This window comes from Amaranthus tricolor, chromosome 4 (assembly GCF_026212465.1).
Source record: "Amaranthus tricolor cultivar Red isolate AtriRed21 chromosome 4, ASM2621246v1, whole genome shotgun sequence".
Classification (NCBI taxonomy): domain Eukaryota; kingdom Viridiplantae; phylum Streptophyta; class Magnoliopsida; order Caryophyllales; family Amaranthaceae; genus Amaranthus; species Amaranthus tricolor.
Genome location: NC_080050.1, coordinates 25880425 through 25906396, shown reverse-complemented (window position 1 = coordinate 25906396; position 25972 = coordinate 25880425). Strand labels below are relative to the sequence as shown.

The 25972-nt window shown below is 33.3% G+C and overlaps 4 protein-coding genes across 4 annotated transcripts; all 4 read right to left on the bottom strand.

Annotated features, from left to right (window-relative positions):
- Positions 1 to 683: 683 nt before the first annotated feature.
- Positions 684 to 5285, bottom strand: LOC130811044 (uncharacterized). The gene is made up of 5 exons (XM_057677193.1): positions 5048 to 5285; positions 4712 to 4782; positions 3491 to 3596; positions 3242 to 3374; positions 684 to 1112 (listed from the first exon to the last, which is right to left on the bottom strand). The coding sequence occupies exons 1-5, from the start codon at positions 5122 to 5124 to the stop codon at positions 951 to 953; spliced, it is 549 nt and encodes a 182-aa protein (XP_057533176.1). The 5' UTR covers positions 5125 to 5285; the 3' UTR covers positions 684 to 950.
- A 1843-nt stretch (positions 5286 to 7128) lies between these two features.
- LOC130810379 (single-stranded DNA-binding protein WHY2, mitochondrial) lies at positions 7129 to 12897 on the bottom strand. The gene is made up of 8 exons (XM_057676413.1): positions 12670 to 12897; positions 10599 to 10720; positions 10407 to 10492; positions 10232 to 10321; positions 9267 to 9361; positions 9104 to 9177; positions 8650 to 8738; positions 7129 to 7614 (listed from the first exon to the last, which is right to left on the bottom strand). Exons 1-8 carry the CDS (start codon positions 12699 to 12701, stop codon positions 7498 to 7500), a joined length of 705 nt encoding a protein of 234 aa, XP_057532396.1. The 5' UTR covers positions 12702 to 12897; the 3' UTR covers positions 7129 to 7497.
- Positions 12898 to 13357: 460 nt separating this feature from the next.
- On the bottom strand, positions 13358 to 17417 carry LOC130810380 (DNA repair RAD52-like protein 1, mitochondrial). The gene is made up of 4 exons (XM_057676415.1): positions 16985 to 17417; positions 16661 to 16698; positions 16483 to 16577; positions 13358 to 14061 (listed from the first exon to the last, which is right to left on the bottom strand). Exons 1-4 carry the CDS (start codon positions 17329 to 17331, stop codon positions 13912 to 13914), a joined length of 630 nt encoding a protein of 209 aa, XP_057532398.1. The 5' UTR covers positions 17332 to 17417; the 3' UTR covers positions 13358 to 13911.
- A 7221-nt stretch (positions 17418 to 24638) lies between these two features.
- On the bottom strand, positions 24639 to 25958 carry LOC130810894 (uncharacterized). The gene has a single exon (XM_057677018.1). It carries the CDS (start codon positions 25956 to 25958, stop codon positions 24639 to 24641), a length of 1320 nt encoding a protein of 439 aa, XP_057533001.1.
- Between the last annotated feature and the right edge of the window lie 14 nt (positions 25959 to 25972).

Below are 25972 nucleotides of genomic sequence, written 5' to 3'. Positions count from 1 at the left end.
ATATGGTGCATCCGAATAAAATGATGTTCATACCCGAATTGATTACTCCCACATGTGAACTTAACAGGAGTTCGCAGGTGAAGGGGTGTTAAGATGATTTATTCCACATCGATAAATTAAATATGATATGTGTAATTTATAAGTCACCGAAACCCTTTTTCCCATTGTAATATGATTTTGAGATGTTATCCCCTTAGCTTATAGAGTGTGAGCACTTCGTAAGCTGACATACAGAGTAACCCAACTTAACTAAACACTACAAATATAGCAATTACTTATATTCAAATGATTGAAAATACAAATAAAAATTAAATTTCCTCATTTTAATGTGATGAAAAATTAGTTGCTTGTTATCAAAAGATTGAAAATACAAAAAGTAGAGGAAAATCAGGGACTGAAACCCTTGATAGGCATGATAGGGCTTAGGGAAAACAAAACTAACTACAAATATTTCAAGATATTTAATTAATTGTATGATTATATTGATAGGGAAAACAAGATTAAATACCAAATAGCACTGGAAATGGCAATAGTTCTTCGCTTCACTGACATGTCACGATCCTACTATATTTACATTATACCTCTAGAGTGTTCTAGACTCTTCTAGACAAAACAATAAGCTTTCAGAATATTCTAGACATCTCTAGAACACACTTTATTTATCTGATTTACATGCTCAATGCTTGGGGTATAAAAAGGCGCCCCGTGACAGAATGGTATATTAAACAACATAATCATATCCCCTGAAATCATTGTTCTGTTCGCAATCGAAATTAACATGTACAAACAATTACTGAACAAAGATCAGATCTTTCGAACATTTCCTGATCAATTTTAACTTAAGAAGCCAATGAGAATGTAGTCTAAACAAATATGGCCTCGAGAAAACTAATTTTCTAGCATCCAACAGAATTTACATGTATTCTACACACAATCGCGTAGGTCGGGATTCAGGCAGCCCTCACCTTGAGCCGAAGTTCTTCATGGCCTTTTGGCTTCTTTGGGCTTGTTGGGGCAGAGCTGAATTTCTGTACAAGAATCTTGAAGCATGGCAAAAGTAGAACATAAAGCAAAGCCAAGATGAATGGTGCAGCAAACAACCATCCCACCAACTGTATACAAACTCAAAACATTATGTATTAGGCAGCTATTAGCATCATTGTTCACCATAAATATGGTAGGATAACTCGAAAAAAAAAATAGCAAAGGCACACTAACAGGACATATAGGAAGAAACTGTGAGAAAAAAGAGTCTTTGTTTCTTAAGGCCGTAATGACTGCACTTTCGGGGTGTCTCAAAACAATCTTTATTGGTAAAGAATACAAAAAACAACCCACATTAGGTAGTCCAAAGTGCTTCTAACACATCCTATGTAATAATCCTCTAGCATTACTAATTGTTTGGTTAATATGAAGAACAAGAAACATACGAAATCACACTTCCCAAGAAGTGGAGAGCATCAAATGTGTTTAGCTAAACGTTTAAGTCCTTGGAATGTTCTACCTCTCAACAAAATTGTAAAACTTAAATCATAGAACAATTGTATACTTCTAAACTTCCCAAGAATTGATCATGTGAGCTTCTTATATACGTGAACTTACAAACTTACAAACCACCCTGACACTATGAACACACAACGCTGGGGAGGGGAACCTTGTTTGTATTCTTTACCAAATTCAGTTTTTTTACTCATTTTTTCTCCAATTATAAACACCCATTTTGGGATTTTTTCTGATAAAAATATGGTTTTGTAGATGTAACTTTAAATCAAAATAATACCAGCTAAAGAAAAAATCACTTAAGGATTGGATTGATTTTGTCCTTGATTTTCAAGCAATAAGAACAAATTACAAGCCTTTTTTACATTTTTTCCGACAGTAAGAACTTATAAACAAATATATGAAGTATGATTTATCACCTTAATGCAAACGTTCTTTCAATAAAGAGATGCCATGGTCAATGAATTGAATTTAAGTTCCTTGAGAAATGAGAGAAGATGAAGAGGAAGTGATTAATTAAACAACTAGTAATGGAGGGTGGTTCATGATGGCCGGTTGGGGGAAGTGAGTTTAAGTGTGGGGAAGAACAGATGGGCAGCAGTAAGTTAATTCAAATTTTAATTGTTATTTTTTTCAATTACTTTTTCTTTATAGTTTTCTTAAATTTTAAAAATAAAACAAGAACCAACACCAACTTGACATGTGGTAGTTAAAGTTGGGATCTTTCAAAAATAAACGAAAGATAGGATTTTTAAAAGAGAATCACCACGGATTTTTAAAAGTAAAGTTTCCTATTGAAATATTCTTCATCCTCAAAATGACTAAAATTTTTTATTTCCTTTATTTTTTATTTATTTACTATAGTATTTTAAATGTTTTCTCTCATATTTTTATGATTATTCATATTATTATTCTATACAAATATTTTGTATTTTTTCTAAGTATTACCTCTATTCATACTCAAAATTTCTTTTAAAGTTATTTAAAAAAATTTAGAGATGACAATTTATTTAGAGACATGATTTTAAAATTATTAATATATTATTTTTATAATATTATTAGTACTACTATTTGTATTGCTAGATTTTTATTATATTAATAGTACGCGTTTTGAATTAAGTTTTATTTATGATTTAAGATTTTGAAAAATAATTATATCTTGAGGTTGGATTGAATTGATAAAAGTAGTCGATAGATACGATAAGTATAATGAAATTTTCAATTAGAACTAAAAATTGAACTTAAGTAATTGAATATTATGTGTCATTATGTATTACATTTATCACCTAAATAAATGAGAAAATAACGAACACTTGTCGAGTTGGTTCAATGGCTAACTTGCAAGTTATCACTCTATACGTTCTGGGATTAAACGAAAAAATGTATTGCGATTATTACCGCAACTGTGACCAAAACTGCTTATTTGCGAAATGCGATATAATCTCTATAAAAAGTGAAGACGTGGAACTCAAAAGAATTGAACAAATTTGATAAAAACAAATTTACCGTTCTATGATAAGATTCGACTCAATTTTCTAATTTTTGGGTCGAGTCACATGTCAATATTTTTGGGTTTCTGAACAATTTTGATCGACAAAAATTGTCATGTCTACTTCTAATCCATCTCCTCCTACTTTCCACCACTAGCTTGGTAATCATCATTAGAGTCGATAAGAAAAATGGTGGTCGGATATGATTAGGCGTACAAGAAAAATGTATACATCTACAAAGAAATACATACCGCATGAACAATACTTAGAAGGACTTCAACTGAAGCTTTGCCAGTCAAGACTTTCTTCAACGCATCAGAAGTTAATGGAAATTGAGGACCACCACATATAGCTTCACCAAGACGTAGGAAGGGAACCACCAAACTACAAAGCATATAAGCTATAATTAAGTAAAGTCAAGCAGGAATTTGGAAGAAAAAACATGTAAATATAAATCTGATTAAAAATGATACCAGTAATTCCTTCAAGAGCAACATTACCTCAACTCAATGGGCGTAGCCACAAAATTAGTTAGCAACACAGTTGGAGGATGGCACCGCGATCCCAACAAAGGAATAGCGAGTCCACATAGAAAAACAGTAACCCCTGTCAAAAGGTAAAGCTACGTTTCAATAATCTCCGTCAGAATGTAAAGCTTAACTTCAATATCCACATATTAGCATAACTTAGATAAGCTATCGCATTTGTGTTCACACTTTTCAGAACCAGGACACAAGATAAGCAAGTTTCACTAATTAGATATGTTCAGCACTCTACTTCATAAATATAGATTTTCATCTATATATACACTGTATAGACAATGCCCCACTGCCCATAAGTTAGAGATTTTATCAAAACCACTTAGTCCCTCAGTCCTAAAACTTGCACCTCTTCTTATATTTTGAGATGTTCTAAGATTTGATCATCCACTTAAACGCCTTGACAAATTATGTTCATATTTTTGGGTGTTAGATACTTATATTCAAAACGCCTAAAACTAAACTCTTTGAACTTTGTGTATGTAGTTTGCGTACGATTTTGAAGTAAAACCCATCCATTATTCACCCAGCTAGCATCAAATATAGTAAAAAGGTACGAAAAGGAACTTCGAACTAAAGAAAAAGCAAGCATGAATCACCAATACTATGTATTGATTGAGTCCCATCATGTATCAACATGAACATTCGCGTTACACGCATATAGCGAAGTCACAAAGCATTATCCATCACAATTTGAACTATATAGAATAATTTATACAAGATTAATGACGCAAACACCAAATTAGATCATTGACACATTACTTTTGGTTGTGTGAGTAATGTTTCCATTACTTTTCATTACACACTAACATTGGAGGTAACAAATAAAGAAGCAAAGTCATCCTCTTCATCTCCTCTCTCACCATTCTCATACCCTTAACCCTCTTTATACCAAACAATTAATAATAATACTACTACTTAACAATAACATTACCCCTCTTTAAGAATTCCCTTTTCATTTCATTTACACTTTTCATACCAAACACATCCTCAATATATCATCTTTTCTGCAAGTTAAACCCAGAAACAGTTAATGGAAGCATACCTTAATTTGGCATGCCCAAAAAACAATTTACTTTAAGCTTGCAAGGCCCCAAAACTCAAATAAATACAAAATTTCAACTAAGATTTTTTTTTGAGGAAAAAAACAAACATAACAAAGGATAATGAAAGATAACATACCACATATTGGGAATACACCCAAAGTAAAGCCAAGAGCTGATGAAAATGCCAATTGTTTAGGCTCCGCACCTCTATCATTAATTTAATCAAAAAAAAATTAATTCATTATTGTGTGAAAAATGAAAATGGTTGATAATAAACCAACAATCGAGAGTAATTTAGCCTAGAAAGAATAATTTTAATCAAATTAGAGCTTAAAAACTTGAGCTGAGATAAATAATTGTAATTTATCTACATATAAAATAATGCCCAACTCAAAAAACGATTAAGATTTGGCTATTATCGATGAAAAAGATCCGGAATTTGAGACAGAGAAGAATGGAAAGAAAAGAATACCTGCGTAAAATTTGGAGAAGGGGTTCAACGATCTTGTTGTGGAGCCAAGACCCCATTTTTAACCTTGAAAATTGCATTTGATGTTGCTCAAATCAATTGGGCTGAGAGAAATATTGTTATAGAGTGATTGATTGATGATCGATTTTAAGATCCCAGAATCCAGATGAAGTAGAGAAGCAAAAGCAAAGAGATTGGCGCTTAACCCAATTTTGTGTCCTTTTTTCCAATTTAACCTCATGTTTTTTTTTTAGAATTTTTCCTATAATTATACCCCCATAAAAATTATGACGTGGCTATTGGCGAAAAAAATTTAAAAAGTGGATAAAATAATATCTTATGAGAAAATAGGAAAAATGTATGGATGAGATAAAAAAATTAGTTAAATATTATGTTGATGGCAATCAAAAGAGTGTAAGTTATGAACTGTAAATTTAATAGGATGGACTAAAAAGTAAAATGTAGTAAATTTTATGAACGCAGTGACAAATATCACTTATATTTTACTCCATCTCACTCATTTTATGTTATTTTTATTTTTTAGATAATGATTCATCACTTTATTTTAACGTCACTTATATCATTTTTATTTTAGAAATGATTCACCACTTGTATTTTAGTCCATCTCACTCATTTTATATCATTTTTATTTTTGGATAACGATTCACCACTTTCTTTTATCGTCATTCATATTTTTAAATATAAATTATTACATCCATACAATTTAATCTCTTTCTTCTTTTATTACTAAATATCCACATTTTTCCTATAAAACATACATCATTTTCTAAATGTTAATTTAAAGAGATAGGTAGTATTTTTTAAAATCTTAATTAAATCCAATACTTGAACTTTTTATATTATTCAGTGCATAACTTTATATCAAGTTTTCTAATTGATTTATAAGAAATTATATAGTCAAATACAATCTTGTTAAATTCATTGTAGTTTTCAAATATCACATTTTTTTAAATTTTTACATGCACATAGCTAACAATATTAAATTTCAATATTGTATCGCATTGTGTGAAAACCCCATTTGAATATATTTGTAATTTGTTTTTTGAGTACAAAATAAATTGAGGGAAATAACAGGGCTAAATGAAGACACCTTAATCAATCCTAAAACTTTATATGAAAAAGTGTTATAGTAGGACTAAAATAATATCTGATTCTGTTAAATTTACTTTAAATTATATATTTTATTAATTTTACTGTATAATGACAAAAAGAAAGTTTGATTGTGAGTATGTTATTTATTTTTTTCATTGGTTAGTATTAATAAAATTTGACTTATTTGCATTTTTTACACTTACCATCTTTATAAATTTATATTTCAGAAAACTCATGCATTAATGAATGCCATAAATCACAATTATTCCAATTATACAATTGTATATAAATGCATTGTTTAAAAAATTATAACGGGAAACATATAATGTACTGTATAGAACATTATATATTGTCTAATAAAATTCTAAAATTATATCGCGTAGAAAATTATGCTACAGAATAAATTACATTTATTCCAGTGTAATTGGAATTATACAATTTAGAAAATCATACAACAAAATTACACGGTATATAAAATTGTACAATAATTTAGAAAATTACTTAAAGTACATAATAACCCCATTTTCTATCAATTGTTATTTAAAACTAAAATGACATAAATTCAATTAATTAATCATTAAAATCAATCAATTATATTATTAGACTACCATAATTACAAGTTTGAATTTAAAAAAAAATATAAAATTTAATTTACAATCTAAAATTTCATCAAAATATTAACGTATTTAAAAATCCGTGGATTGCACGGATTTCTATCCTAGCTGCCTATAATCATCATTCACCTTGAAAGTGACAAATTAGTTTGGTTTGAACCAGTGGCCGTTATAATCATCATAGTGGTTACTAGTTAACCTTAAATAGCCAAATATTATCCAGAAAACTAGCCCACCGAGTACCGTAGATTGCAGCAAGAACAATGCTTAACCAAAAACCAGAGGCACAGATATGATAGCCAGACGCGCTGTGGCCTGGTCAAGACCGAGTACACACAGTTCACAGTCGAATGTCAATTAAAAGAACTCATGTCGACCATTTTCATACCCATCCTAACACACAACACACATCCGTTATGAGTTTAACAAAATCTGGAATTAGAGGTTTAGAACACACTAAATCGCACATTACATACACAAAGGTGTCAAAACTCAGTCAAGGAGCCGAGAAAGCAGCCACGTACGATGGTACGAGTCCCATCGTAATAGGCAAGGAAATTAAGTACAGTACACAAATAAACAGGCATCTTAGGATCTTCCTGCAAAGTCTTGTTTTGTTTCTAGTATTTCAAAAGACCGCCTTCACACTACGAAAATCTGATTGGAATTGTTCACATAAGATCAAAATACCAAATCTGCCTCACTCATCTCTGTAGAGTGTCCGGTTCATCTACTCCATTCTGAATGCAGAGTTTTCTCGCCACCTTTCATTATAGTCCCCTCTTCATAACGACGATGCTGGCTCGAGTATCGATCCCAACCCATAATGTGGGGCAATGCATACTACAAAAACAAACCATATTAAAGAAGGGAACAAGTCAAGAAGATATGCCGATAATTCAATGTTCCAACATACTAGATTGTAGTACACCTGCCAAGACCTGAACCAGTAAAATGTAAATAATGCCCTTAAACCATTGACCCAATTCATCACATAGATGCTGCAACTTGATATAGCAAGGCAATGAATTAACGAGTACAAACTACAGCCTACCACACACCACGACATTCTCTAGTCATTTATATGTGATATAAGACTGAAATCCCCAAAAGTGGCAAAGCTTTTAGTTATTTCTTGTTTTCTTTTATTATTAATTTATATAGCCAAGATATAGACCAATCCCAAATGAAGCACATTCAAAAGTAAGTATCGAGCATACCACGTTTAAGTGATGCCCCCAGAAGGCTAGAATGGGGATGTTTGGAAAATTTGAGTACAAAACCAAAGATGAGGGAATGACTAGGGCATTCATGGACACATCAGGATGGCAAACGTGAAAGGTCCTAGACATTCAACATTTATATATCACAGGCTATAGATATTCTGAGTACATCCTCAAATTTAATTTGAGTAACACAAGCATTTGGTATCCTAAAAAGGTCAAAATAGAACATTAAATAGGCCTTCAATGTACAAATCACACTGCCTCACATGAAAGCAAACAATGAGCAGGAACAGAAAAAAAGCATACAGAGGTGACAACCGATAAGAATTGTTAATGGTCATTCATCTAATCATTCATGTAATTATGATCCATACTTTTAATGTGCAAATATCAATCACCATGTTATTGTTAAATATCATTTGAACTTAATAAGAATACAAGAAGCAAGAACATTAGAATGAGAAATTAGTAATTTGTAACATTCTGTTAGAACATCAAAAGTATATAATGGATCTAGTACTCAACCAAACAAAATTTCATGAATCAAGTATACAAAGGATCCACTACTTACCCAGTTACCCTTGCTCCCCAAACAAAATTAAATGAAAAAAAAGTGCATAAAAATAAAAAGAGAGGGTACAGGATCTCATACACTAAATGACGTGCGCATGACAGCAAATTCAGCACTTGAGACAGGGAGAGTCAAACGCTCATTGGTCTTCAGGGTGTTATTGACAACATCTAGAAAGAGGCAAAACAAAAATGATCAAAAGACTAAGAAGCGCTTTTCTATCACATTGATGCAAGCAAAGTAACTTAAAGGAAGAATTCAGTGGGCTAATGCAGTTGAGAAGGGAAATTTGTTCTAAATACCTTATGTATAAGCACTTGAAAAACATATAAACTACCATTTATAGAAACATGAGAACCTTATATGACAATATTTCTGCAAATCAATACCATTAAGCTATAGAAAAACCTATATTGATGTTTAACCTCCAAGAAAAGGGAATAAAAAAGGCAATAAGGTGTGAATGTACCGCTGAACGCCTAACCCAAACTTGTAAAAGTGAAAATATGAAAAAAGAAGAAAAATTTAGACTTACTCAAACTAAAGAAGTAGCCAGTACCCTCTGGATTTGCCTTAATTGATAAGCTCTTTCGCACTTGGCCAGCATTGCTAAGATGAATATAAGCAAAACAAGGAGTATTTTTGAAGAAGGAATTATGTAAACAGAATTAATGTTACAAAAGTTGCAAAAACTTTACCTTGTCTTCATAGCAGGATCATGAAAGAATTCACAAGAACCAGCAGGCCCCAAAGCAATCAGTGAACCAACTTCAGTGGCTGACAAAGCAAACCTCTGAAAGAAAATAATAACCAACAAAGTAAGCTCCTAAGCCGATAAATATAAATGTAAATGTGTGGCGTATAAGATGGTAAAACATATACTAGACATCAATCACTTAAAGTTGAGGTAACATGCTACAGGTTCAAGGATAGCATCAACATTCAGAGGATAAAATGAATAGTAGATACATACCTTGCATTCAAATAACTAATATGAGAACAAAGTTATACAATATGATCCATAAACCATAGGCAAAAATGTATTGAATTGTCTGCTTATCCAAACAATATTTCACAATTAAAGTTAATTAGCAATGACCTACTAATTGGCATTTAAAAGCATCATCAACGGGCATATATATGCATTTAAGGAGGCAAATGCGCACTCACCCATTGCACAAACTCTCCCTAAACATGTGCAGGTTGATAAGATGGGGAGGTTCCCCAATGGACAAAGCAATCATGTAGTGCCACGTAAAGTATACCTATATCGGACACGTATAATCGTGTCTGTGTAGCATAGATCATGTCTGAGTAACATAGAATCTAGATGATGCCGCGATGGGAGATATATCCTATATATATATTATCAGGATTGAAACATCCACGAGTGCAGAAAATTCAAATTTGTTTATCAAGTAAGATAAACCTTAAACGACAAGGAGCTAGTACGTAGAGCGCATTAATTCAACCATTATAGAACATTCTAAATTATGATCCATTTCAAACTCAAGGAACATCAAGTAAAAGGTTGGCTTTAGTATGAAATGTCAACTACATATAATATATAGTGTTAATGGTGTTGTGTATTAGATATATAAGTATTAGATGTATAAGCCCAAAAGTAAAATATTAATAGACAGGTGGAGCAAACAACTTTTACCTGCTTCTTCTGCCAATCATACTTGCGCTCTCCTACAGAAGGCGAAAATGATAACATTATATAACCCTGACGCTTAATTCTGATACCAGACTGCACACAAGAAAAAAGTCATGCAAATCTAACTATAAAAGTAGCAATAATACATAAAAGGTAGGTTAGCATATTATGTCCATACATCAACTTTAATAAATTCTGGTGGAACTGGTTCAGCAGAGAATGCGGTTTTGCCCTTGTACACAGAGTATCCTGCATAAATCCGTTCTGCATAATAGAAGAAAGACACATCCCAAAGGTGTGGGAAAGCATAATAGCTCAGTAACATACAGCAGAATTCTACAGGAAAAAAATCATTCAACACTGCGTTTACCATTGGTAAAAGCCTTCTGTCCAACTGTAGAAATGTTAGCATGGCTCATCAAAGCATGTGAATGTGAACGGAAGACATCTTGGGTAGAATTATAATGATTGAGTTTCCTGGAAATAATGCTCCTTGTTTTCCAAAAACAAAAATAAATTCACCAACTTGCTGAAATATTAAAACTGATATCCTACATTAGCATCCTCAACAATAAGAGCACCACATTACGACAAATGGAGCCTTGAAAAGTGCCAAGGGCTCTTTTTACTCTTTTTAATTGAGAATGAAAAAAATTGTTTCTTCACTCTTATATGGTTATAAAAATAGGTCAATAATACAATATTTGCATCTCAAGAAGAGGGTATGAACAAATTGCAAAATCTATTTTTGTCTTAGTCTCCCCCTCCACCCAACCTTCAAATTATTTGGTGTATAAACATCTAAATTCTAAAACCTGTTTAAAAATGTCTAGTATAGATTCATTAAAAAAGGTAGAAGTTATAAGCATTCCAATCAGTTGAACTAATTGAAAATCAAATCAATTTCTTCAATTTTAGGAAGGGTAAATAGTCAATAATAAACCCACCTTTGCTTGATCTACTAAAAATAAACTCAACTATTATTTTTTTTAAATAAACCCACCTATTAAGTATATTTGCTAAAAATAAATTCACATATAGTTTATAACCTTTTTCAAAACATTTTTGTAAGTCAAGAATTGAGAAAAAACAATAGTTGAGTTTATTTTCAACAATTATACAAAATAGGTGAGTTTATTTAAAAATAAACAATAGTTGAGTTTATATTTAAGCGAATCGAGCAAAGATTGGTTTATTTTTTACAATTTACCCTTTTAGGAATGGCAAATTGCCCTTCAAGGTTGAAGGAAACAACACAGAAAATTCAACTCTCAACACATTCAGGGATAGTATGAAAATTGGTCTCAAAGTTCACTCAATAAAACTGATTTCAGGGTTCAATTCAATCAAAGTAGATTTGCTCTCGAATTGGCCTCTTCTTACAACTCTCAATTGAGCCTAGAATCGATGAGTGATGACTTGTAATTTGTTTGTATTTAGCCAATCGAGCACCCCTCAAATTCTTCCTCACACGATTTTTTGCTAGCAACGCTACGCGATTTTCTAAAACTCACATTCAACCTTTAGCAACAAATATTCATCAAAATTCTTTGATTTGTGTTTATCGGCACAATATTGGGTTTAAATAGTAAAAAACCCCTAGTTAAGTCAGACTAAACTTTAAACTACGTTTAAAAACAATCCTAGTAAAACAACCCTAGTAGGTGCCATAAGCCACAACCTATCACAGACTATGGTTTCCTACAAGTGCTCAACTTTTCTACACTAATCGCCTCAGACGCACAGACTAGGCGCCCAGAAGCTACAACTCGGAGCTGTTAAACCCCTTGGCTAACATAAACACTAATCATAAATCACAGCTATTAACCAAACTAACATCAACCTATTCGGCCATTATTGACTCAAGTACAATAATTAACCACCAACGAACAAACAATGACACTCAAGTCTGGATTAAGTGCACTTTTAACAACAATCACATGAAACAGATAAAGATTTAACATCAATCTAAACCCATTTTTCCAACAATCAAAAAAATAACACCGTTCAACCATTACCATCATCCTATGAACATTAAACCAAAAGAACATTATTTCCATCATAAAAAACACCAAATGAAAAAGTTTTTTCACTTCGTACCCTTTTCATTCACTTTTTTTTTGGAAAGATAGAGTCCTATAGCAAGCACCATCACTCGCAAAAAATTTACATACTAGCAAGAATCCTAAATTGCATATCAATGCTCACAGGAAACAGAAAAATACTTTCAGTTCCATGAAAACAGAAACATGGTAAATTACAAAGCAACGTCACGAAGAAAGAAAAATCAAAAAACCCTAATGGAAGTAGACAATTGGGTAGAAACCATATTGAAAAGTTGAATCAAAATGAGAGGATAAAAAATCAAAGAAAAAAAGTATAATAGCGACGATGAACAATAGTAAAGCGGAAATTAAGCAAAATTCGAGTAGATAGCAAACCTGGACTTGAAAAGGTTGGCTAGTTTCATCATTTTGCAAGAGAGTAGAAAAATCTAAGACGAACAAGCGCAGAAATAGGGAATTTCTAGCGGGAAGATATAGGAAGTATTATCAAAAACTTTAACGAAAAATATTGGTGATTAATTTCAAAAATCTAACATTTGCATTAGTGATTCTAGGATTAGCCAAAAAAAAAAAATTAATTTTAAGTCATCTTAATGGACATGATGTTTAACCAACTCAAATGATGACCTGAACCATAAATAATGTTCAGATAATCAAACTTATATATAAACTCAAATTGTATTAATCTAAACTAAACTTTTATCTAAAGTTCATCTGACTAAATTTGAATTGAATTAACTAAAAACTCGAGTTGAACTATATTATCAATTATTAACGTATTATAATTGACTCAATTATTCGGTGACGTAGGTAAAACTAAATACAACTAAATCAAAACGTGATTGAGTCTCATGTATAAATTAACATGAGAATCAAAAGGAAAAATTATCTAAAATAAATTTGATTTTCCTACGATAATTATAACTATTGATTAACCATAAATAATTCGAACTTTGAAGAATATTTGTCAAGAGTACACCTTAATGATCGATAACCAAATGTCCATCCCATCACCATCCCATGCTTTTCGCAATGTTTATTCTCAAGAGAAAGATGAGTAGCATGCCAAACACCAACAGATAAATGTTTTCATTGTTCCAAAAATTTTCCTTCAAAAGGGACATATACATCGTAGAACAAACGACAATTCGCACAAGAGAAAACACCAAGCAACAAAAAATACCAATTACACGATTATGTCATATTTGAGGCGTTTAGGGGCGAGAAGGCTAGGACGTGCAAAGAAGCATGAAGCCAACATCAACAACAACAATAGTAATCGATACTTGGCCGACAGGCACACAGCAAACTGAAAGTCCCATATAATTTACACCTCTTCATAAATGTGTAGCACGCCAGCAAGGGTAGAGGCACACCAAGCACTACCAAATACCACATATACAGCAATACGATCATCAATTCTATCATACATAAACTAGAGAGACCGATAATGGTCCTAGATCGAGTTTATCCCCTGGCACTGGCCAATGTGGAAAATATCACCCACAAATGATAGGTGAGTACGACCAGATAGATACAAAATGGGGCAACTTAAAAACCTATATGAGCTTTACATTGAACAGATATGGTCATTCGGATTATGATGGTGGAACTACGCTATGACAAATCTTCATGGTAGAGATGAAGTCCGAGTCCCAAGCGTGCACATGCTCGACGAAATGCCATTCCTTCAGCCTGCTGAACAGCATCTCCATAGCCTTTCCCTACCACTACCACTGAAGCAGTTCCTGTTGATTCCCTATAGATCTTTTGTTGAAGAAAATTGAAGCAGAAGAGTAACTTATGTCAGTAACAAATTACAATCATACTGTGGAACATAACTTTTCAGAACCATGTGTAAATAGAAAAACATCAGAATGATTTTGTTTGAAAAAGAATTGATTACTCCAAAAAATATTAATCACTCCAAAAAAATTAATTATATGGTAAATTGTCATTGTACTTTGCAATTAGCACTTTAGCAGTGTCAATTTGACCTTCAAGTATTGGATTATCTCTGTCACCAGAAAATCTACATTTTTCATTACATGTTCATGCTATGTTACTTAAAATCGTCTCAGAGTCTGATAACTCCAATACACAACACAGGAAGTGAGTAGAAGACATAGAGTATGACCGTTCAAGACTCCTTTAGATCTCTATAAAAACAACAAGCCAACAATCTGCCTAGTGATTTAAGCAAGAGTCTCAAGTACCATCTTCGTCAAGTAATTACCCTCCCACTGTTTCCCTTTCCCAAATGAAAGAAACTTAGGCTGAAAGGGTCAATATGAAACCCACCTACCGATGCTGCAACTTTATTCTATCTTCCATACTCCTTTTCTTTCCACCAAACAAGTAATTCATTTAAAGGGTCAATGTGAAAAATAATCTACAAATGAGGCAACTAGCTTAACAATTCACAAGCTCAAAAAGAAAATACACAGCTACACAATATAATTTAGCATGTCAGAAAAATAAAAAGCAACATTTGTTTTGTGGTAATAACCTGCATGATAAGGTCCTCCATCACAATATAAAATGCTACATTTGACTTATAGTGAATTTGTAAAGATAGGATCAATATTTGGTAATCTTCTTCTTAGCCTTCATCCCAAAATGGGTTCAGATAAAAGAATTATTAAATGATTGATGCTCAGGAATGTGACAATATAATACATTATCGTTATTACTGACCCACACTAACCATCCTCGACTGTGCTTGTGACGGGCAAAAATACTCATGCGCAAAAGTTGAACACACTTCATAATTAAGTCTCCTGGACTGACCACAACTCTCCTCTATCTGGATTGCAACAGTAAAAAACCTTGAACAATAGAACGCAAAAAACTTCCCCATTCCAATGTAGAAGTTCAACAAATTCTTTCAAGAAAACACAAACTTAGCATCATTTCGAAATAACAATCCATTATCCTAATACCATTAAATGGTTCTCACCTAGGGTGAGGTTTTAGGGGGTCTGAACTCTGATGTATACAACCTTACCCTTGTCAGTGAAAACACTAACAACGAGGTTAACTCCGATTGATCCTTGGTGGCAAGCATGTGATGCAACATTACCCTACCCTTGTAAGTGAAAACACTAACAAAAAGGCTAATTTCGATTGACCATTGGTGGCAAACATCATGTGGAAGTTCACATAAATAAAAGTAGACATGATATGATAAACCATTTTATTATAGTCTATTATAATTCGACACCAAATACAATAAATCTTTGGCTGCATTGAAATAATGGAAACCAGATATTTAGGAACGAACAAAAGTATAAATATGGCGTATTATTTGGTGATAAAGGTAATAATTTGTTTCACACTACAAGTTAAATAACTGTTAAAAGGTAAGTAGTATAGAATGATGAATGATCATAACCAGGAATGTACTAAGAAAGTACCATTCATCATGAAGAATTATTTTGTGGCATTAATTAGATTCTAAGGAGAAGAACAATTTGGTAGTTCCAAGAAAACACGATTAGATAGAATAGGAAATGTTCTCTACAAAGCTATTACACCCCTTTGGTTAATGTTGTTGAACGGTAGTAATCGACGGGAGAAGTATAGGGTTGCGCAATTTTATTCGTAATACTAACACATAAGAAACAGGGACACAAAAACACGCATAACACAAAATTATCATATTTAGTATTTACTAGTCATGTCACAACAAAGACGAGATTTGTGCATATCATCAATACATATTGATCACAATATCGATCCTTGCTTGCTTCAGACATATTTGTAAACATTTTTTGAAGATGGAATTGCATTTGCAACCCCATGCAAGATAATGGATATGAGATATAGTATTAATTTTATTAATATATGCTATATGAGATTTAGGGTTAATTTTGATGAAATAAGCAATGTTATTTCCACGGTAATAAAACTCTCATTCTCAAACACGCTTTTCTCGCAATTAACACCCAATACTACCTTCCAATCGGGGAACGAATAGGATAAGTTTCATGAACAAAAAAAAAATTATAACTATAAAGACTGTCAAGTAATGTTCTTAACAAAATTAGATTATAAATTCATTAGTATTTCCATGATTCCATCATTTGATCCCAATAATCAAACAGGACGTTTAAGTACCAAACATTCTAATCAAATTCATATAAACACTCAGCAATAAGGAGCAAGGTAATTAGTAAAAAGGTGTACCTCAGCATCGGTTCCATGGAGTGTAACACGATAAACAACAGTTACAGACTTGCCATCAGCCGAGTATATGACATTCCGTACTTCACCAGACCATTCTGACAAGCATGAAAATACAGCAAAAGTGAGTAATCAAAAAGGAAATTCACCTATATAACATCAAAAACGCCTTGTAAAATACCTGGAGCATGTAAGTTCAAAATTCGATTCACAATATGCCTGTAAAACACCAAATATGCAGGAAATTAAGCACCAAACTTTTGAAATACTCTGAAAAGCCCTGATTTAAAAAATTAAAATACCCCAATAACATTTTTCTTATGAGATCAAATTCAGGCATAAAAAGCTGTAAATTGCGAACTCCCAATCACAAACAATTTATGTATTATATATATGTTATAAACATTATTCAAATTTCTCCTCGAATGTATACGTAATGGAAGAACGCTCAAGAACAGAGAAAGGCCAAATTATGAACTCCCAACCACGAAAAATTAGAAATTACCAGGGAATATATTTGAGAGCAAATCCATTATCCTCATTGCGAATTTTTATGAGAGAATCGGGGACTTTTTTATTGAGTTGTTTAAGGATTTCAGATAAGGGTCTACTAATTCCTTCAGTGGGTACTTCACTATATTCTTCTTCTTTATCCCTTCTTTGGTTATCTTCATTTCCATTGTAGTTAGCTGCTTTTGCATAGCCTGAGTTCTGCAACAGTACACAGCCACAAGTTTTGAGCGAAGAAGGTGTTGAAGAAGGCGAAGAAATGTGAGTAAGTGAAGAAGATGATGTTGGTAAGCTTATGAGAGATGTTGATCTTCTTAAAGATCGGAACATTGAGGACGCCATTTTTCTCTGCGATACTTAAACCCTAGTAATTTGAATTCTTCTATGTTCTAATTGCCCAAACGAAAGAGGATTTAAGTACTTTAACTTTGGCTGAATTGTTAATGATAAACCAATAAATTTACATGGGACTATGGGAGTATTATTTACTTTTAAATAAACTCATTTATTACTCTTGTTGAAAATTCCACGGGTTAACATTCAGTTTTCATAAAATGCTAGTGGTTCATTGGTAATATTTTTATAAGATTTTTTTTCAATTTATGCACTATCTAACTGCTGTAGCATTTTCCGTTAAAGTTTTGATAATTTTTGTTTAATTCATTGTTTTGTAAGATTTTTTTCCACATAATAGCATCCAATTTTTGCTCTCAAATGTTTAATTCACCATTTTTACTTTTAATTCACCGATTAATTTACTAATGCACTTAAATGTTGTAACAATTTTATTTTCATTCAAATTATTGGCATTATAAAGTTTAATAGGTGCATTACAAACTCTAATAAATAATTCAAAAGATGCATTTTATAAGCTCAAAACGTGCATTTCATAAGTTTAAAACGTGCATTCCAAGCACTAATACATATTTACTTAATTGTTACAACATTTAACGGCGTTGATAAATTAATCGGTGAATTAAAAGTCAAAATGGTGAATTAAACATTTGAGAGCAAAAACTAAATGCTACCATGTGGAAAAATCTTACAAAATAATGAATTAAACGGAAATTAACAAGAATTTAACGGAAAATACTACGGCAGTTAGATAGTGCATAAATTGGATGCTACAATGTGGAAAAATCTTACAAAAGTGTTACCACTGACGTTTCATGAAAATTGGATGCTATCACGTGGAATTTCCCTTAAAAATAAGTTGATTTTTTTTTTTTGTAAATATCTTTCAAACTTCTTTATAAATCAATAATTAGAAAATAAACGATAGTTGAATTTATTTTTAACAATTAAACCGAATACGTGATTTATTAAAAAATAAACAATAGTTTAATTTGTTTTCAGCAAATTGAATAAAAATTGATTTATTATTTACAATTTCCATTTAACTTTGAAGGATGTTTGCAAATTCGCATGAGATGAGAATTATTGGAGTCATTTTATTTTTTTAATGAAAAATTTATTTAATTCTAAATGTGAAATGTCATAGTTTAGGTGATTGTTTATTAAATGTGAGATTTTAATTTATTCTATGTTGTAGGATTGTTCAATCTTTGCATTTTTTTTTTAAATTGTTATACTTATTTTCTATTACCTGCCAATAATTCCACGTTTTAAAATTTTTTTAATAATTTAATCTTTGCTTTTAGTTTGTTGCCAATTGACATTTAGAAAATGACTTGTTATATCAGGTTATCTCTCATCTTCTTCATTCTTTATAATAATCCAACCTATTTCCCATTACCTGCCAATAATCTTATTTTTGATTTTTTTAATAATCCAACCTTTGTTTTCATTTTGTTGCCAATGGACCCTTTAAGAAGCTAAAAACTCAATTTCTCTTTGCCACTAGTTTATAATAATCCAACATATCTCATCCATACATGTTAAGTCTCTTACAATTTATTTAACACATTTTCTTTTCAATTATCATCAAACAATCTACGATTTTTAAAATACTCAATTTCTCTTTGCCATTGATTTGAAAGGATAGTATACTTTGAAGGAAAATGAAAAACATACGACTATTCTTGATTTTTTATAATTATATTCATTATAAAATTTTAACATGTAAATTTCAACTTGATAAATATAATACATAACGGGTCGGCGGGTATCAGACTCAATGTATTTTGTGGCCCATGACCCAACCCGGTTAAGACAGGTTGAGTTCCCGACCCATATTAAATTATTTTTTAAAAAATTAACCCGCCATTTAGGATGTGGGTCAGCGGGTTGTCGAGTCGAGTCAAGCGAATCAGAATTTTTGAACACCCCTAGTTGATGGGATATGTATGTAAAGACAATTACTATCTATGCAATGATCAACTTCATAAGCTTGGGAAATAATAGCAATTTCATTTAGCTTTTTGAAAGGTCCATTGGCAACAAACATAAAGTAAATGTTGGATAATATCAAAAAATTTTAAAGGTGGGATTATTGTCCGATGATGGAAATAGATTGGATTATTATAAAGAAGAAAGAAGATGAGAGGTAACCTGATATAGCAAGTCATTTTTTGAATGGTCCATTGGCAACAAACTGAAAGCAAAGGTTGTATTATTAACAAAATTTCAAAGGTGAAAATATTGGCAGGTAATGAAAAATAGATTGAATTACTTACAACAATTTTTCCTTTTTTTTTAAGATTTAAATAAATTCTAACCTATTAAATAAGTTGGTTCATTTGTTTAAATAAGGCCACGTATTATGTTTTCATTTTTTATAATTTTATCTTTTCACCAATTCTTAATGAAGACCGTCTCTTATAGAGACATTTTATTTTGGGCAGACCTATTTTTAAAATTAAAAAAAATCAAATACAATTAATTACTCTCTTTTTTCCATTTTTAAAACTTCTTTTTCTCAATAATTGTACAACTTCTATTTATGATTCTTTTAATTCCTTTCTCTTTTTTCTCTGATATTGATTTTCTTCCTCTTCCTCTTCAAGTATATCATTTGGGGTTGATTTTCTTCCTCTTCATCTTCAAGTATACCATTTTGGGTTTCTTCTCAAATCATATTGCAATGGAATATTTAATGTGGGAATTTGATTGTTTTGAAAGGTATGAAAATTTAAGATTTTATTTGTTGAAAATGATCGTAATTATAAATGTACAAATTTTTTTTTTTTAAAAAAACTAAGCTTCATCAATGGTGGAAACAATGATGTTGAAGAAGATAACAATGTGTACTGTTTGGGAGAAGGCAATGAAAGCAATTGCGGTTATAAATCATATATTTGGGGATATAACCAAATATAATTGATATTATAACTATGAACATTTGACATAGGTTGATGTATAGTTGGGAGTATAACATTGTTTAGTGTAAGTTATATCATTTTTTAGTTGGGGCTATAACATACATAATGTAGTTGAGAGTATAACATTATTCGATGGGGTTATAACATTCTTTAGTTGGGGTTATATGTTCAAGTTGGAGTTTGAACACATTTTTTATACGTATGACTATATATGATCATACAAGCAAACATGCATAATTATAATACCAATTACGTATAATTACACTACCAAATGTTCAAAATTAAAACTCCAAACCCTTTTAGAAAAAGTTTTGTTCAGTCAATCTAATGTCAAATGTTCATAGTAATAATGCCAATTATCTTTGGTTATATCCCTAAATATATGAATTTATAACCACAATTATTTTTATTACCGTTCTCCAAATGGTAGACATTGTTGTCTTCTTCAACATCACTGTTTTCCACCATTGATGAAATTTAATTTAAAAAAAATCAGAACATTGTATTCGCATAACATTAAATCTTTCATTGTTAGATGATTTGAGGAGCAAACAATGATGGTACAACCGAAGCTTGTACAAGGGAGATGAAAAAACTGATTTCTTCATTTCGAGGAAGTAATAAACATGGGGAAGAGGAAGATGGACAATTACCTTTCACATTTCTTTTCACACGCTTGAGTTTTTGAACCTGAAAACAGTTTTTTTAAAATGAAATTAACTCGATAGCAATTTTTTTTAATGAAATTTAATGGGTTGGGCTCTTGAGAGTCGTCTCTAGGAAAAACAGTCTTTCAAGAGACTGCCTGTTTTTCCTAGAGACTGCCTGTCATCTTTTAAAAAAATTTTTTTTAAAGAAAATAAAAAAAAATAAACAAAATAAGGAAGGGAAAAAAGCTTTTTTTTTTTGGTAAGAAACTATTTCCTTCCTTCGCTTCATTGTACTTCCGTCACCATCCATCGCCCACCGCCCACCCTCCTTTATCCATTTCTTTTGCCATCGTACTTGCTCGTTTGGTTAGTGAGTGGGTACTTTAATGTTATTTAATAAAGGGAATAAACCAATTGTAGGGTTTGAATTACTGTGTTTATTCATTCATTTCAATATACATTGCAAGCTATATATACAGGAGAAGTTACCTAAAATAAGGAAAATATACAGAATATTTTGTGCCCTAAATATATATCAAATATATGGAGAAATATCTGTTTGCCTTAAATAGATTATTCTAACACTCCCCCTCAAGTTGGGTCGTAGGGTCACCAACACCCAACTTGCGTAGAACACTCTCGAAAGACTGGGCTGCTACTGCTTTAGTGAGGATATCTGCCAACTGATCCTCTGAGCGAACATGGGGCAGTCTAATGGTTTCATCTTCCAACTTTTCCTTTATGAAGTGTCTGTCGATCTCGACATGTTTCGTGCGATCATGTTGTACCGGGTTCTCTGAGATGTTGATGGCAGCCTGATTATCACAATACAACACATAGCTCTTCATGGGCATAAAGCCAAGCTCAGTAAGAAGTCTCCTTAACCATAAGACTTCAGTAACTCCTTTGGCAATCCCCCGGAATTCAGCTTCAGCACTCGATAAGGCGACAACCTTTTGTTTCTTGCTCCTCCATGTCACGAGATTTCCACCTACTAGAGTGAAATAACCTGATGTTGATTTCCTATCATCTCTGTCACCTGCCCAATCTGCATCAGTATAAGCAACTACATCAAGGTGACCATTCTTCTGGTATAGAACCCCTCTTCCTGGAGTTCCTTTCAAATATCTCAAGATCCTGATTACTGCTTCCATATGCTGTATCTGAGGTCGGTGCATAGATCGACTTACAACTCCAACTGCGTAAGCTATGTCAGGTCTTGTATGAGCTAGGTATATCAGTTTCCCCACTAGTTTCTAGTACTGTGCACAGTTTGTTGGTTCCCCATCTTCAAGAATTTGTAACCCATGGTTGATCATTATTGGTGTTTCAATAGGTTTACAATCTAACATACCTGCTTCAGTTAGTAGATCCAGCACATACTTCCTTTGGGATATAAAGATGCCCCTGTTAGACCTTAGGACTTCAATCCCCAAAAAATACTTGAGCCTTCATAGATCTTTCATTTCGAATTCCTGGAACAATTTGTCTTTTAGGACTTTGATCTCATCTCTGTCGTCCCCTGTAATGATCATGTCATCTACATAGATGATAAGGCAAGTTATCTTACTTCCGTTCTTCTTCAGAAAGAGTGTATGATCGGAGTTACTCTGTTTATACCCAAATTTCTTCATTGCTGAAGTGAATCTGCCAAACCATGCTCGGGGTGATTGTTTTAACCCATATAATGCTTTTCGTAATCTGCATCCTTCATTTTTACCGAATTCTCCTGAGAAACCTGGAGGAGCTTGCATGTAGACTTCTTCTTTTAGTTCCCCATGAAGGAAGGCGTTTTTTACATCGAATTGATGAAGAGGCCAATCAAGATTTGCTGCTATAGAGAATAGGACTCTGATAGTATCCAACTTAGCAACTGGGGAGAATGTCTCTGAATAATCAACTCCATATGTCTGTGTATACCCTTTCGCCACAAGTCTGGCTTTGTGTCGTTCGATGGATCCATCTGCTTTATATTTCACTGTATACACCCATTTACATCCCACTATCTTCTTTTCCTTTGGTAGAATGCATTTCTCCCATGTTTCATTTTTCTGTAGGGCGCCAATCTCTTCTTCCATAGCCTTCCTCCATTTACCATCCTGCATAGCTTCATCAACATTTTGTGGGAGTTTGGTTGCATAGATGGCGGTATTGAAAGCTAGAGCACACTGTGACATGTTTCCCTTCTCGATCGGCTCAATCGGATATCTTGACCTCTTAGCCTCATAATCTAGATCATACCTTCTAGGAGGTACACCTCGAGTTGAACGAGGTGGAAGCATGTACCCTTGAGGTTCATCTGTCTGTTCTTCCCCTGTTTCCACAGTTTCACTAGTAATATCAACAATATCAGCATCACACATCTCATCTTGCTCAAGTAAAGAACTAACCTGATGTTCAGACGTAACTGGATGTGGTATGGGGTGCACAACTTGAGAAGACAGTTCGGTAGCATTGCCTAATTGCTCTTGTGGGTCTGGTTTTAACATCCATGAACGAGTTAACCATCTGAGATCGTCACTTTGTATCTCCCCCTGACATCGAGGATGGGTGTAGTAGTATTCGGATTCAGAGAAGTCACAATCCATCGTGGTATACAGACGTTGATTTTTCGGATCATAGCACCTATACCCTTTCTGGTTTCTTCCATAGCCCAAGAAAACACACTTAATAGCCCTTGGTTCAAGTTTACTTCGTATTCTTTTCGGACAGTGAACATAGACAGTGCACCCAAAGATCCGGGGGGGTAAGGAATGTGAGGAAGGTATGGGTAGGTATTTTTGAAGGGTTTCTAAGGGGGTTCTATAGTTTAAGGCTTTTGTGGGAAGACGGTTAGTGAGGTAGGTAGCAGTGGAAATAGCATCATGCCAATGGGTGGTAGGAACATGGGATTCAAGCATTATGGCACGGGTTATCTCTAATAAGGTTCTGTTTTTCCGTTCGGCTACACCATTTTGTTGAGGTGTATCTGGACATGAAGTTTGGTGAATAATGCCTTTACTAGCGAAGAATTTGTGCATCTCTGTGTTAACATATTCACGCCCATTATCAGTTCTTAAGATACGGAGTTGGGTTTGGAATTGGGTGCATATCATGTGATAAAAATTAACAAACACTTCAAACACCTCAGATTTGTGTTTAAGAAAATAAATCCAGCTCATTCGAGTACAATCATCATTAAACACAATATAATAAAGAAAACCATGCATTCCACAAATAGGTGCGGGTCCCCAAACATCTGAATGAACAATCATAAATGGTAAACTGGATTTATTCAAATTACTAGGGTACGAGTGTTTATGACTTTTTGCTAGAATACATGTCTCACATTTAAAATCCAAATTTAATCTAGCTAAAGTGGGAAAAAGTTTCTCAAGATACCCTAAAGATGGATGTCCAAGTCTACGATGCCAAGTCCACAGTTGTTTCTCCCGTGACCCGTGAGCAAGAACTGCATTGCCTTGTTGAACCGTCGTTTCCAAGTAGTACAGACCACCTTTTTCAATACCACGCCCAATAATCTTGCCCATCTGAACATCCTGCACAACACAACAATCAGATTTTATGAGCACAGTGCAATTGAGCTCCCTTGTAAGGTGACTAACGGACAATAATTTATGTGAGAGATTAGGAACAAAGAGACAATTATTCAAGGTTAAATGTTTTGACACATTAATAGTTCCAGCACTCATGACTTTAATTTCTTCCCCATTAGCAGTCAATGAGATTTTTTTTCCGGTCGGTCATGATTTAAAAAATCATTTTGATCATAAGACATCGTGTCCGTAGCTCCGCAATCAAGAATCCACTCGTTAGTCCAATTTGACAAATTATTTTTGCAAGCAAAAGAAAAAACGGGTGGAAGATAGGAGGCCACGTCGCCCTTCCATATCCCTTTAAAACCTGGGTGACCTTCATTTGAAGGGTCACTTCCTTCTTCTTTCTCTCTCAGTTTTCGCCTTTCTCTGTTACCTTCATATCCTTCTGAGTTTTGAACCATGGCTGCCATGCTTTCGTCTGATTTTGTACCGGTGCCTAAAACCATCGCTGCTCTTCCAGATCTTGACTGATCGGAAAGTTGACCGGCCATTTTTTCCCTTTTCTTCCTCGTGTCTGGCCACCAATCCGGGTATCCCACAAGCTTGAAGCACTCACTTTTCGTGTGTCTCATCCCACCACAGTGGGTACATTGAAGATGGCTCCTTTCATCGTTTTTCCGGTAAGATCTCTCCGATCTCCCTCTGACAGCAAAAACGCCCCCTGAGCCCGATGATTCTAACTCCGATGAGGGCTCCTTTTTCATGATTCCCCTTCTCATTATCTCCCTCCTTATGAAAGCATATGCCTCCTCTGCAGTGGGTAAAGGATCTTGGAGGAGGAGATCTCTTCTCTCTTTGTCGAACGTTTCATTTACCCCTGCAAGAAATTGATACAATCGATTTTTTTGGGTTAATTGATTGTAAATAATTTTGTCTTCTGGGTCTTTCATCGGGTTTGGTTGCCTCCTATCGATTTCCTTCCACAGAGTTATTAATTTGCTATAATATTTTTCCAATGTGTCGGTTTGTTGTTCGATTTTATTGGCTTTGACAGTGAGGTAAAAAATTTGGAGACCGGCAGTTCCACTGCTATATACGGTTTCGATTCCTTTCCAAAGAGTCTTTGCGGTTGAGAAATCGATAAATTGGTTAACTAAATCCGGGTGAATGCTTTCGATTATCCATGAAATAACCACTGAATCTCGCCTGGTCCATTGGCTGTACTCTTGGTCTGTTTGTGGTGGTGGGTCAGCGATGATATGATTGAGCCGATCTCGACCACTTAGGGCTAATTGCATCAACCTGGACCACATGGTGTAATTCTGGTGAGTTAACTTTTCTGATATTGAGAATGTGGGAATCGAAATTGTGGTGGTGCTTGTGGGTGTTTCAGATGGCAGTGGAGGTGATTTATTGGTGTTTAACTGTGAGAATAGTTGCAATAGTTGCCCCATTGTTACTGGTTGGTCTGGCATGATTATGGTGTCTTTTGACTCCATTTTTTCAGGTGAGG

Coding starts and splice junctions, on each gene's coding strand:
- LOC130811044 (XM_057677193.1), bottom strand. CDS start 5,124: ATGCAATTTTCAAGGTTAAAAATGGGGTCTTGGCTCCACAACAAGATC. Junction 4,783..5,047: donor CTTCTCCAAATTTTACGCAG/GTATTCTTTTCT, acceptor AATTAATGATAG/AGGTGCGGAGCCTAAACAAT. Junction 3,597..4,711: donor GGGTGTATTCCCAATATGTG/GTATGTTATCTT, acceptor ACCTTTTGACAG/GGGTTACTGTTTTTCTATGT.
- LOC130810379 (XM_057676413.1), bottom strand. CDS start 12,701: ATGATGAAACTAGCCAACCTTTTCAAGTCCAG. Junction 10,322..10,406: donor CAGAATTTATTAAAGTTGAT/GTATGGACATAA, acceptor TCTTGTGTGCAG/TCTGGTATCAGAATTAAGCG. Junction 7,615..8,649: donor TCATGCGCACGTCATTTAGT/GTATGAGATCCT, acceptor TTGTTTTTGTAG/TATGCATTGCCCCACATTAT.
- LOC130810380 (XM_057676415.1), bottom strand. CDS start 17,331: ATGGCGTCCTCAATGTTCCGATCTTTAAGAAGATCAACATCTCTCATA. Junction 16,699..16,984: donor GCTCTCAAATATATTCCCTG/GTAATTTCTAAT, acceptor GGTGTTTTACAG/GCATATTGTGAATCGAATTT. Junction 16,578..16,660: donor TTTGAACTTACATGCTCCAG/GTATTTTACAAG, acceptor CATGCTTGTCAG/AATGGTCTGGTGAAGTACGG.
- LOC130810894 (XM_057677018.1), bottom strand. CDS start 25,958: ATGGAGTCAAAAGACACCATAATCATGCCAGACCAACCAGTAACAATG.